Consider the following 12,581-nt stretch of genomic DNA (forward strand, 5'->3'; position numbering starts at 1 on the left):
GATTTCCTTCTACAACAGCAGGAGAAAAATTTCCAATTTTAACAGGGTCACACGCCACTTGTTGTATCTGTACAGGCGCAGTACGGTTGTTTATTTTTTTTCACGACATTCGTTCCGTTTTCTTTTTCCTTCCTCTCCTCGGTGTCTCTCTCTCTTCCTCCGTACCCGCGTTAGCATGGAAGCTAAAAATTTGATAATCGCCATTCATGGGCTGTGATGGTAATTCAAGTACACACCTCTGTCTCACCCCTAAGGGTATTCAGTTAACATCGTAAACTACACGCCGCCATCCTACTCAGTACAGACAGTGCTGTCTTAAGAGCATCATGGACCCCCGGGCCAAGTGGTTTTTCTTAGGCCCTACCTTGTAAATTATAAAAAAATTCAACCTGATTTTGAGTTTTGTGAGGCCCCTCTTCTCTTGAGGCCCCCGGGCCGTGCCCGGGTGGGCCCATGCGTTAAGACGGCGCCGAGTACAGATCTGATAGTCTGAGATGGAAATAAATCCCGAATCAAGAGCCAGCAGAGACAGGATCGAGGGGTAGTGCCAACCCTCTTAATGTCCGCGTGTAGTTTTTGCTAAAAAAAAAAAAAAGAACTATATCCTTCGACCTCAGGGCTTAGTGCGACATAACGACAGCACCAAGCTGAAGCCCCACACTACACACAAGTTCAAAATACCTAACAGTAGAGTAAAACTAATCTGTCTCACGACGATCGGGTTGTGATGGTAAGTAGTAATCGATTATAAATATAATTATTCATTTATTTGCAACAAAGAACGGCATCTTATAGTTTGTGTGTGTCAGATGTCTCATTAAGTATGGACGTTATTAAATAAATAAATTAATTTTCTCATTTTCTCAAAAAATTTAGTTTTTCAATACTTTTTCGAGATTATTTAACGAACACACTCGTCTGCATGAGTGCAGTCGCGAACTGAGTACCTTCAGTGGACGACGTCAGACGCCCTTTGTCGTCGCACTCAATATCGCATGTTGCCGCTTTCAGAGGACAACCGGCCTTATAAACCTTCCCTAGCGTTCATTTTGTGCTGATTGAGTGTGCACTCACTGTACAATTCTTATTTTGCTATCTACAGACGAATTCGTAAAAGAAAAAAAACAAGTCAAAATTCCGGCAGATAATAAAACTTTATTTTTGTGTTCTTGAATAAAACTTTTTACATTTCTAAGGTACTTCGTGCAAGACTCGGTTGCTTACAGAAAACATGCCTTACCACCAAAAAGTAGGTCTGTACAAGAGTCTGGACTTCCCTGTGAGTGTCATTCAACTCGATTACTACAGCATTTAATATTTCCCAGTTCTTTTACGAAACGTTTATTTTGCCTGATTTTTGTAGAAAGTTTCCAAAACTTTCCACGCTGAAGGTGCCATAAAGCCATCGGGGGGCAAAGATCCTGTCTTGGCGAGTGACCGCATTTTCGTACCAGAGATGAATTCGAAGTCTTCCTTGCGGTCTGGTTCAAAAAACGCCATTTTTCTCTGCTTCTTATCATAAGCTGCAACTCGGAAAGGTAATATTTCCAACAGGGATAGACCAGGTGCTTCTGTTAGAACCTGAAAAGTATGGGTATTGACGATTTGAACGACAAAATCGGCATTGACAGATTTTCGAGCAGTGAACAGGGAAAAAAAGTCACTCAGTTATAAAAAGGAAGAAATATATATTTCGTACCCGTCCTCCATGAGTGGGATCATAGAGGTCTTTCTTGGTGTCCGGATGTGGAATACCAGCTGGATCTCTGCCTACAATGTAGAAGTTTGCTCCAGCGGACATTCTTGCCTTAGCGTGCCATTGAACCTGTAATTCGTAACAAAAAAGTTCATAAACTTGTAAAGAGCAAAACAAAAGCATTAAATTTGATTGAGATGTACTAACTTAAGATGTGTTATCTTATGCGGGCGATTTTCAGCTGCAATGGAAAAATTGTTTTGCCGTTTCTTATAGGCGCAACACTGGCGTGGATTTGCTACTCTGCCCAAACGAGGATTATTCCACACACACCCAATCCTTCATCTCCTTCAGCACCTCTCTCATCAGGGAAGGGAGAGAAAAAGATCCAACTTTAACACCATTTTTTCCCTCCGTTTTCAAAATGTGACAAAGGATACCACACTCGGAAACTTTTTGCAACTAAAAAACTAATTTCTAGCCCCTTCGCGTACAAGCTGTTGGCGATAAATTCGAATGATCTGTATTACACGTATAGGCGATATATAGGGTGGCCCTGTTTGCACGTTAAAAAAGGAAGAAAGGGAAAGAAATAAAAAGAAGCAACAAGGGTGGAGAGGAACATTACAGACAGCAGATAATTAGATAAGAAAATCACATAGAGATAATCGATGTACAGTACCTTGCTTTTTCGCCCTCACCTACGTGTTCTCTTTCTCACTTCCGTGTACATTATATAATAGCAGGATTAATTCTGAGAAAATACATTATATGTGAGGGGAATGCCATGGAGAAGGGAGGGGGGGAAGCTGAGAACAGAGAGGGGAAGAACACACACACATAACTTTGTTTCTTAGGGTTACAATAAGCTTCGCGATAAAGAAAAAAGAGGTTGAAGAAACACACACAGTCAGCTGGAATTAATTTATTCCACTGGCATTTGGAAGCAATATTACGTCACCGATCGTAAAGGGGTAAATTTTAGTCACACGAAGTGTTGTGATAAATCGAAGATCTTCATTTTACGTATAACATAACTGCTTCCATTACCTCTGTTGGTCCGGCGTACATCATCGGAGATGGAAATATGGCCAAAACAGTTGAATTAGGATCGAGAATACCTTCCTCAAGAACAGCTTTATGTTGAGCCATTCTGACAGGCAACGGAACATCATCATCTTTGGTCCACCCACCTATAGAATATCGATAGTTATAATTTAGTGAGTTCATAAATTGAAATTCATGTCGATAGGAAAATAATAAAGCTTGAAATCTGTGAAAATTTCATTGCTATATTTTGTGTTTGAATAGTTTCGATTTTCTTGAATTCAGTCATTGAACTCTTCCCTGATACTATAAACAAATATTCTGCATTTTAGCGACTTTTTTTCCGGGTAGCTAAACCACATATCAGCCATCTTAAACCTGTTGCTCGTGAGCGCCATGGTGCTCTTCGAAGCACCAAGAACCAAGAGTGCTCAATGCTCGTGTCCGATTTCGTGCTCGCGAGCTCTTGGTCAACACTTCGATTAAACACCCTGCAAACATTTCATTCGAAGATTTCAAGCACACCTTATGTCAAAGTTGCTGTCAGGGTGCTCTTCGTTTGATGATGGGCATGTGAAGAGCTCGCGACTCGAGAAAGGTTGAAGACCCCGGCCATATATGCTTAAAAATCCATAGCTTGTGGGCCAAACCTGGCCCTGAGAGCCATCTAGTGTGACCCGTGACCTCGAAAATTTTTTGATCAGAAATAGATAAAAAGGGAAAAATGCATATATATATATATATATATATATATATATGAAATCCGCGTCGAATCTAGTGTTGTTTAATTTTTTATTGTGATTGAACAGTTGGTATTATGATGAGTGTCTTGTAGTTTTTTACTGTAGATGCTGATGGGACCTCTAATAAATAGCGCCATCAGGAACTCCACTCTCCTCCAGGGCAAAGTAATGCACTGGGGACACCCCCTACACTATATCAAATGGATTGGTCCGCAAGAAAAGCACTACTCTGATTCCGGGGAAAGCACTCATTTTGGGGTCCCCATTTTGAATAAATATAGGGTGAATTTGGTGAGCCCTGGTCTGTCGACCAAAAGAGACACCTTTCCTACTGTTCTTTCCTAATTGTGGCCTTGCTTACGGAGATAATTTCAGAGGAACGTGACGGTGATTTTTGTTTTTAAACCGTCATTATGTTATATAAAACTGGAAAAAATCCAAAATTATGAATTATTTCATTCCACTTCTTTGTGGCCCACGACCCACTACAAAATTACTCAAGTAGCTACACTCTAAAAACGTTGAGCACTCTTGATCTAAACCACACATCGTCCCGAGGTGTCAACAAAAATTCATCATGGAAGGAGTGAATGAGTGAGGAAAGTGATTACGATTACAAGAACGATAATTTTACGCTAAGGTAATATGAAAATACACGAATGTACTAACCTAGTGGGTGAAGCAATAAAACGGGCTTTTTGAAGCCTCTTGCCAACAATTGGTTCTTGGTTTCTCGCATGAGAAGTGCGTGACCATTGTGAACTGGATTGCGAAGTTGGAATGCAAAAACTGCGTCGGCCTATTGACATAGAAAATGAAGGTTTTTAACGGTAATTTCACTTTGCAGATTATTTTAATGTGAAGATTTTCCATATAGGAATTTTAGATGTCCATAAAGGGAAACGCGAGTAATAAAAATTGCCTTACAGGTCTACACTATGATGTAAAATTATCAAATTCAATACTGTATTTCTAAAATTTTTTCCTTTGATAGCATATTTTATTTTCAATATGTTACGTATAAATTATACAAGGTGCATAGGTAACAGCACGTACGGAATTTTACTGGCGAACCGTTGATTTTAAAGTATCCAAATAATGCGTAAAACTCAAATACGTCATTCATGTTGCAAGGGGTTGTAGTTCGAATATCTCAGTGAATATTGCTCTTGTAAACGTGGAATTTTTTTATTGACATCAAGAGAGACAGGGCAACAACTTTCTAATTGGGTTTTTTAGCACCAGGGTGTCTGTATGAAAAGTTAATTTTTTATTTCAATATCTATACAACTCCTTGCAACATTAATGACGTATCTGCGTTCTACACTTCATTTGGATACCTTTTCTAATTCGAAGTATGTTTATAGAATCAACGGATCACCAGTAAAATGCCGTACGTGCTGTACCTATGTACCTATGCACCCTGTGTAATTAACGCCATGATAAACTAATATTTTGGTTAAATGAATTAACCAATGTTAATATTCAAAGTGATTGTTAATTGTTGAATAATCCTGCATATTGAACCTGATAATTTTGTTTGACATAAACAGATGGAAATTAGTGTGTGTGTGTGTGTGTGTGTGTGTGTGTGTGTGTGTGTGTGTGTGTGTGTTCGCTCGCTCGCTCGCACGATTCGAGATAACTTTCTTTTTTTTCCAAGTTCTACTAATTGATTTATTTACTTACACCAGTTTCTCTGAACTTTGTTCTGAGTTCGTTGGGTGTGAAACGATAATCATCCAATCCATCGTTCCATCGGATTCGTTCCAAAACTTCCAACTTGCCTCCAACAAGCCAGTCACCACTCTCATATATCATCTGTAATGAAAAAATATCAACTTTTAAGGAACGCCTGTAAAATTTACATTGATTAATACCCAATGAGTGAAAATTCTAGATTTTGTCTTATCGATAATATTATTTTTTTCTTTACAATTTGTGACGTTGCTCAGGCTTTATCATTTTAACCCCATTTACATGTGCAATATTTTGGTAGCATTGTGAGTTCTAGCACTCGCTTGACGAGTTTTTTTCCCTCGTAGGGAAAAAAATGAGCACAAATTGCCCCTTATTTGTTGGGGATACTTGGGAAGTGGAATCTTCTTTCCTACAACCGTTCTTTACGTGGCGAATTGACCCGGTCGATCCACGTGACCTCTGACCGCATCTGAAAAGTTGGGTTGAAGTGCCGGTCCATGTAAATGGGTTTTGATGAAAGTCCTTCAATCCTTGAAGCCCGTTTTAAAAATGCGCTACTTCCATTTCCCATGTGAACGGATTTCCCATCAACTTATTTTGAAACGGCTTATTTTTTTAAGTTGGTTCATGTGTTTACTATATCTGGAAAATTTAGAAATAAAATATTAGGCTGGGATTACACTATAAAAGTTTGACAAAAGTTCTTTTATAGAACTTGAAAAATGCAACCAATAATCGTAGCTGTTACATGCTCCGTAAATGCAACCGGTAGTCTTATTGGCTGTATTTTTAAGTTTTAAAAAGGAACTTTTATCAAACTTTTATGGTGTAATCCCGGCCTTAGAAGTATGTATATATGTAGGTATATAAAATAAGCACATGTGCTCAGGCGATCAATAAAAACCCTCGAAAATCACGATGAATAATTTCCCAACTTACTTTAACGTATGGATGATTTTTAGCACCGGTACCAAAAGTACGGCAGCAGCGTTCTTCTTTGCGGTGTTCGAAATATTCTGGATTTCTGATTACGGCCACACATTCTCCATTGAAACGAAGAGCAATGGATTCGCAATCAACCAAACGATTTTTATCTTCAGTGGCTATGGGTAGTACGATGGGTATCGACTGATTGGTCACTCCACCTACGATGAAAGTAAAAATAATCAATTCGGACACACTGAAATCGTTAGTATGATCAGTGATTCTCATTTGGATTTCATGGTGAATAGTTTTTCTGAATCTATACCTGATCACTTATCCAATTCGTATACAGGGTGTGCTAATGCGGCCTTTATCTCATCAACCGCTTGTCGTAGAGGTATGATTCCATTTTAAAAAATGCTCAACAGGCATTCAAAAATTACCCTGTACCGGTTTTAAGAGTGAGAATACAGTATATCACAAAATATAAAATCTACATTTTTATACGGTCCCCTTGTCCTCTAACTTCCAATTAGAAAGTTGTTACCCTGTATCACCGGAGGCCAACAGAAAAAATTCGTTGTTTCTAAGTGCAATATATCACTAAGAATTCAAAAATCGGAGAAAAGTTATGAAAGAACAGCAAAAACTAACGGACAAAGCTCATTTCCCTCATTTATGCTGAATGAATGAACGCCAGAACTTTGCCACTGGACTTATCCCGTGGCCGAGATCTCTTCCAGCCCAGCTTTGTAGCAGAGTGTGGAACAAGGATTTCACAAAGGATTTCTGGCTTTCACCCCTCATTTATGCTGTCCTTTCCCAATTTCCGATTTTTGAATTCGAATATCTCAGCGAATATTGTATTTAGAAGCTTGAAATTCTTTTGTTGGCTTCAGGAAAAACAAGCCAACAACTTTTCAATTGGAGGACAGGTTGATCGTATAGAAATTCAAATTTTCTATTTTGTGACACACTGTATTTTCACTCTCAAAAGTGATGCAGAGTAATTTTTGCACAGATTTTGAGTATTTTTTAAATTGAAACCATACCTCCACGGCAAATGGTTAATGAGATAAAGGCCGCATTAGCACTTATAGGACACCCTGTATACTGAGAGTCCCACAAGTATATAATTTATGTGGTAAAAAAATCGAAAGCATTATACATACTACTTATATCTCGTAGATGACAAATCAAAAAATTTCACCTTATATCTCACATACCGTTTCTCATTGATCCAAAATGAAGGCATTGGAGATATTCTCTTTCTGTCATGAAGCCTTTCAATGGTGTAGCCCATCCTTCAGATAACACTTGAACCCATTGCAGATCTAAAACACTGATGTCAACAGATGGAAGAGATTCTGCTTCTTTTCTTACAATTTCAACTTGACTTGCTGGAACAAATAATTCTGACGCGCCTGCGAGAACATTTTCCGTAACAATACCCTGAAATTGAAACAAATTTTTAGAGGAAAATTCGGAGAGAAGTAAACCACACATTACCTTGAAATGTATATTGAACCATTGAACCTTTTATAATACGAAAAAGGTCAACAAAGTTTGACATTTGCGTACTTTGTCCTGCAACAGCTTGATGACCTGTTGTACAGATTCGTCGATTGATAGCTCACCAGCTCGGATGTGGGCATCGGGTTTGTCGGGTCTTTCATAAGAGGAGTCGATTCCCGTGAATCCTGAAATATATCCGATAATAGAATGCTTCATATAGTAGAATGATTTTAGAGAAGAGACTAGAGTTAGTTGAGTTTTCTTTTATATACACGTTTAGTAACAGATAATGGAAGTCTAAATCATTACTGAAAAAAGATATAACAGTATCTTTAGCAAATTTTCGGAACGTAATTAACCCCTTTACGATCACGGACGAAATATTTCGCCCTGACACCAGTGGAATAAATTCAATCCAATTCCCTGTGTTTTCTTTCCTCTCCTCACCATAATTATTGTAACCCTATAAACTGAAGTTGCTTTTTTTCCTTCCCGTTCTTTCTAAACTTTTGTCAGTGATTTTTTCCCTACATATAATGTATCTTTCTACTATATAGATGTAAGAGCGAAAGAGAAAACATAGGGTGAGGGTGATAAACCTGCTGTATACTCTCTTATCTAATTATCTTTATACTGTTTTTTTTTCCTCTTTTCTATTTATTGTTTTCTTCCCCTTCTTCTTCCTTTTTCTAACGTACGGTTAGGTTAGGACAAGGTTACCAGATTTATCACCCCTACGCAAAATAGAGATCATCCAAATTTGTTGCCAAAAGCCTGTACGTGAAGATGTTAATCACTTCAACCATTTGCAACGCGGTTCTATATTCATTTTTCTCACGGTTGAGTGAAAAAATTTCTCACACCTCGCCCTGACCGTATCAGCATTCATATACGTATAATGAAACTGGTTTTTGCGTACCACTATGATATCGATTTTAGCGAGATTTGGCAACGAAAAGAAGCCACACGTGTATTGTGTTTGAATTAAATGAACCAGTCGAGTTATATATACTTATATATCTTTTAAAATACTTTTCTTTATACCCCCAGAATTCTCATTTGGCGCAAAACGACCATTTTCACCGCGTGCATTATTATGTTTTCGGGGAGGGGTGCGGAGTCCGATAAGATACTCGCCTAAAGTGCTAAAGGATGTTTAGAGGTGTCGCGAGTTCGATACCCGGTTCGTCCTTGTCAGAAACTTTCCTCACACAGGGGCAACATGACCACAGAAAAAGATTGCTACCGCAGGGAGGACCACATCGAGGGGTTAGCGCACCAACCTTTCGGTGAGCATTAAAAAAAACAAAATTTCTAACGCTGCCGTTCGGAATCGGCAATAAATTGTAGGTCCCGGTCTAATTGGCCTTCGTGTGCAGAAAAAGACTGCGGGGGAACAAAAATGATCAAATAATCAGATATGTTTTCGGGGAAGGAACAATCACCTTTATGCGGACTAATCTACGCTTGGTGATAAGAGACAATAAAAACCCGCCAGTGTGTGTGTGTGTTAATAAAATTTCAGTTTATCTCAATTTCAAACACTGAAATATCACGATACTACCCTCAAGGCAGCTGTTCTCAACCTTTTTTGACTTGCGGAGCCCTTTTTGGTAAAAAAATTTCTATGACGGAGCCCTGTAGACTTATTTTTTGATTTATTGATCAGTTAGTGATTTGTACTTGAAAATATTTAAAAATATTTATAATTATTTTTTCAAATTTGCTGTTTTTTTTTTGTTCTTCTGGAGCGTGTGCACATGGATCACCGGTTGAGAACCGCTGCCTTAAGGTAAATTAAAAAAGAAAGCCATCTCGCTCACCTCTGATTTCACCAGCTCTCGCTTTCTTGTACAATCCTTTGACATCCCTTTTTTCGCACACTTCGAGAGGAGTGTCAACAAAACATTCCAAGAACAAAAGACCGGATTCCTCGTGAATACGTCTTGCTTGATTTCTATCCTGCAATCGGAATGAGCAAACTGATAAGCAATCGTCTCTTTTCATGTATTTATAATAAACAGTTTGAAATGGACGACGTGACGTATTCATTTCAGAAAATATTACTGAAAAATTTTCGATTCTCCACCTATTCATTTAACGAAACAAAAACTTTCATTTTATACGTTAACGTAGACATTCACGGTCGACGTCTGATGAAGTGAAATTTTTCACAGCGGTGTGTTTTGCATTTCCCCCTACCATTTCAATCACTGCAGCCGCTTTCACCTTCAAAGCAGTGCCATCTTAACGCATGGGCCCACCCGGGCACTGCCCGGTGGCCTCAGAAAAACGAGAGGTAGTTGAATTTTTCGGGAATTTTCCATGTAGGACCTCAGAAAAATCATTTGGACCGGGGCCCCATGATGCTCTTAAGACGGTCCTGCTTCAAAGGTGTAACCACTCCACTACAGAATCGAAGAGCGTATAACTGAAACCACTCTATAAGAATCGCTCTACCTTCACCGATTTCACGCGATTCTACAGCAGAGGAAGGTTTTCTCTGAAGACATAGACCATGCAGCATATAAAACGTCAGATGAAAATACAAGAATACGCTATCCAAACAATTCTAGAAATTTTCGTCCGTTAACTTTTTAGTAGCGAAAGAGAAGTAGTGATAATGTATAAATCAATAATGATGCCACCTTCAACGAAGTTCCCCTTATCAGTCATACTTGGTAACAATGCAGCAAGTCTTACTTGTATTTCCACTGTTGTCGGCTCATCTATGAACTACTTGAGGAGGAAAATGTTTGGTACTTACTTACATGTATGATCTTGATTTTTTTTCTCTGGCTTTAATTAGCCTGTTTCGTGGCAGATATTTTCATCAAAGATTATTAAAAATGTAGTTTTAAAAAAAGACGATCTCGATCTCTAGGGGGGTAAATTGTGGTGGGTGAAAGACGAGTTTCAAATTATTTCCATAAGTATAATACAAAGTGTACATAATGGGATAAATCGAGACGCTATCCATACTTAGGCCGCGATTACACTATTTTATGGAAGTTCTTTTATAAAACTTGAAAGATTCAACCAATAAGCGTATCGGCTACGTTCGAGCGAATGTAATGGACTTATTGGTTGTTTTTTTTTTTCAAGTTTTGTAAAAGGTGTTTTATCAAACTTTTATAGTGTAATCCCGGCCTTAGATAAGACAACCATAATCATTTTTATGGGCAGTTGTATTATTATTATTAGTATTAAGAGACAATAAAAACCCGCCAGTGTGGATTTAGACAAATATTATATTGTCCTTATACTATTACTTATTAGTTTTTTCTTTCGTGATATATGCTTTTATTTTGGGTTGCTGTATTTTGGTTATATTTTGGCATCCATATTTTCATGGTAATCTATTTTCACCCACATCGTTGGGCAATTTGCCTGTTGCGGTCTTTGTATTTGTATTTGTATATAATTATGCTCACTCAATGCGTGCAGTATATCGATCTTCTGATGTTTCTATAGGCTTTGTGACTCGACAATCGTATATTAGAATTAAATTAATGTATAAGTGCTTAAATAATAAAGGAAGGATGGCCCCATTCAACTAATGATTGTTTATGATTTTTCTTTCTTGTTGTGTAGCCAGTACCTACTATTCCACATTTCAACAAATACTGTATTTCAATCTGTTGATGATAGACCTATTTCACCTGTTATAATTCAATTAACAAATATAGTAGAAATATTTTGGGTTGACGTATTTGAGAAAACAAAAAATCTTACTTTGGCAAATGGACTGATGAAACTAGACAGTACAACTACACCACTATCGGCAAAAAGTTTGGATACTTCAGCGACCCTACGGATGTTTTCTTCTCGGTCTTCTGGGCTGAACCCGAGATTTTTGTTCAAACCGTGACGTATGTTGTCACCATCGAGAGCGTATGAAGGAATACCGAAAGAGCACAGGTACTCCTCGACAGCAAAGGATATTGTTGTTTTTCCGGCTCCAGACAGACCTAGAATCACATCGATGAGATTATTCGATCCGCTAAGACACACACAAACTGAATATCCATGACATAGAATATTCATTTATGACTCTTCATTTTATGACCATTTTTACTGCATTATTCATTATAAAAGTGAAATCTTTCATTTGAATTTTCTAGCTAAAAGTTCAGTCAGTTTAAAAATAAATTACTGTCAATATTTCTCTATGGTATAAAGTATTATCATTTATTCAATTACATTTGAATGTAAAACTTTTGTTTAAAAAGTGTAGGAATTTGAAAACATGAATGCGAATCATTAGTATTTTTTTACGAGTAAGTACATTTTTAGGGTTGGCTCTTAGATCTGTTGATTTTAATATCAAGGAGCTGTGAGAAGCATGCTGATTGTATCAACATTAATGACATCTTGAGAAATGGAAGGGGTTGTTGCTGTTGGTTTAATTTTATTTAGAAATGTTGGTCCTTTTACTTACCCCCGTAAGCCTATTGTTATCTACACAAAATGTATTTCTCTTATGGATTATTTTTAAAAATATTCATTTTCATTCCAACCTCTCAGAAAAAAACCCAGCAGATGGGGAGGGGGGGGGGGTCTATAATCCGTATTAAGAATTTCCTATATTTTTTAATATATCTCTGCGAAAGGGGTGCTTTCTATGTCCTTTCTTGGCCGAGCCGGAAAAATGTCTCATACGGGTAAAGAAATATTGTGTAAACATTTATGCAAAAATACTTTTGTCAGGTAATAATGATTGAAAAACTAATGATGAAGGAACCATATTAATTTTATCATGTTTACACTTCACAAACATCAGATTACCGTACAGCACAAGGAAAGTTTCCAAATGGTATACCCTGGCCACCCCAGATCCGAATTAAAATAGGCTAACGTTATTTATGGCAAGAAAAACAGAGCAAAATTTTACTTCAATAAACATCAAGTTTTTATGGAACCAGTGCTATACCGAATATCAGGATTCGACATTC

The 12,581-nt window shown here is 37.7% G+C and overlaps 1 protein-coding gene across 3 annotated transcripts in view; it reads right to left on the minus strand.

The window, feature by feature from the left end:
• Positions 1-1,135: 1,135 nt before the first annotated feature.
• Papss (3'-phosphoadenosine 5'-phosphosulfate synthase) overlaps positions 1,136-12,581 on the minus strand; it is a 37,454-nt gene continuing 26,008 nt past the window's right edge. For all 3 annotated transcript variants that reach the window (XM_089233311.1, XM_089233310.1, XM_089233308.1), the window contains exons 3-12: positions 11,362-11,597; positions 9,450-9,588; positions 7,693-7,811; positions 7,338-7,563; positions 6,127-6,332; positions 5,176-5,307; positions 4,156-4,285; positions 2,747-2,889; positions 1,700-1,825; positions 1,136-1,581 (exon numbers count right to left, since the gene is read on the minus strand). In XM_089233311.1, the coding sequence (XP_089089437.1) occupies positions 1,342-1,581; positions 1,700-1,825; positions 2,747-2,889; positions 4,156-4,285; positions 5,176-5,307; positions 6,127-6,332; positions 7,338-7,563; positions 7,693-7,811; positions 9,450-9,588; positions 11,362-11,597 (1,697 nt within the window). In that variant the 3' untranslated portion in view covers positions 1,136-1,341. The remainder of the gene's footprint in view (positions 1,582-1,699; positions 1,826-2,746; positions 2,890-4,155; positions 4,286-5,175; positions 5,308-6,126; positions 6,333-7,337; positions 7,564-7,692; positions 7,812-9,449; positions 9,589-11,361; positions 11,598-12,581) is intronic.

This window comes from Pholcus phalangioides, unplaced genomic scaffold (assembly GCF_987345545.1).
Source record: "Pholcus phalangioides strain wild (caught in Gottingen) unplaced genomic scaffold, Ppha-v1.0 ptg000007l_1, whole genome shotgun sequence".
Lineage (NCBI taxonomy): Eukaryota > Metazoa > Arthropoda > Arachnida > Araneae > Pholcidae > Pholcus > Pholcus phalangioides.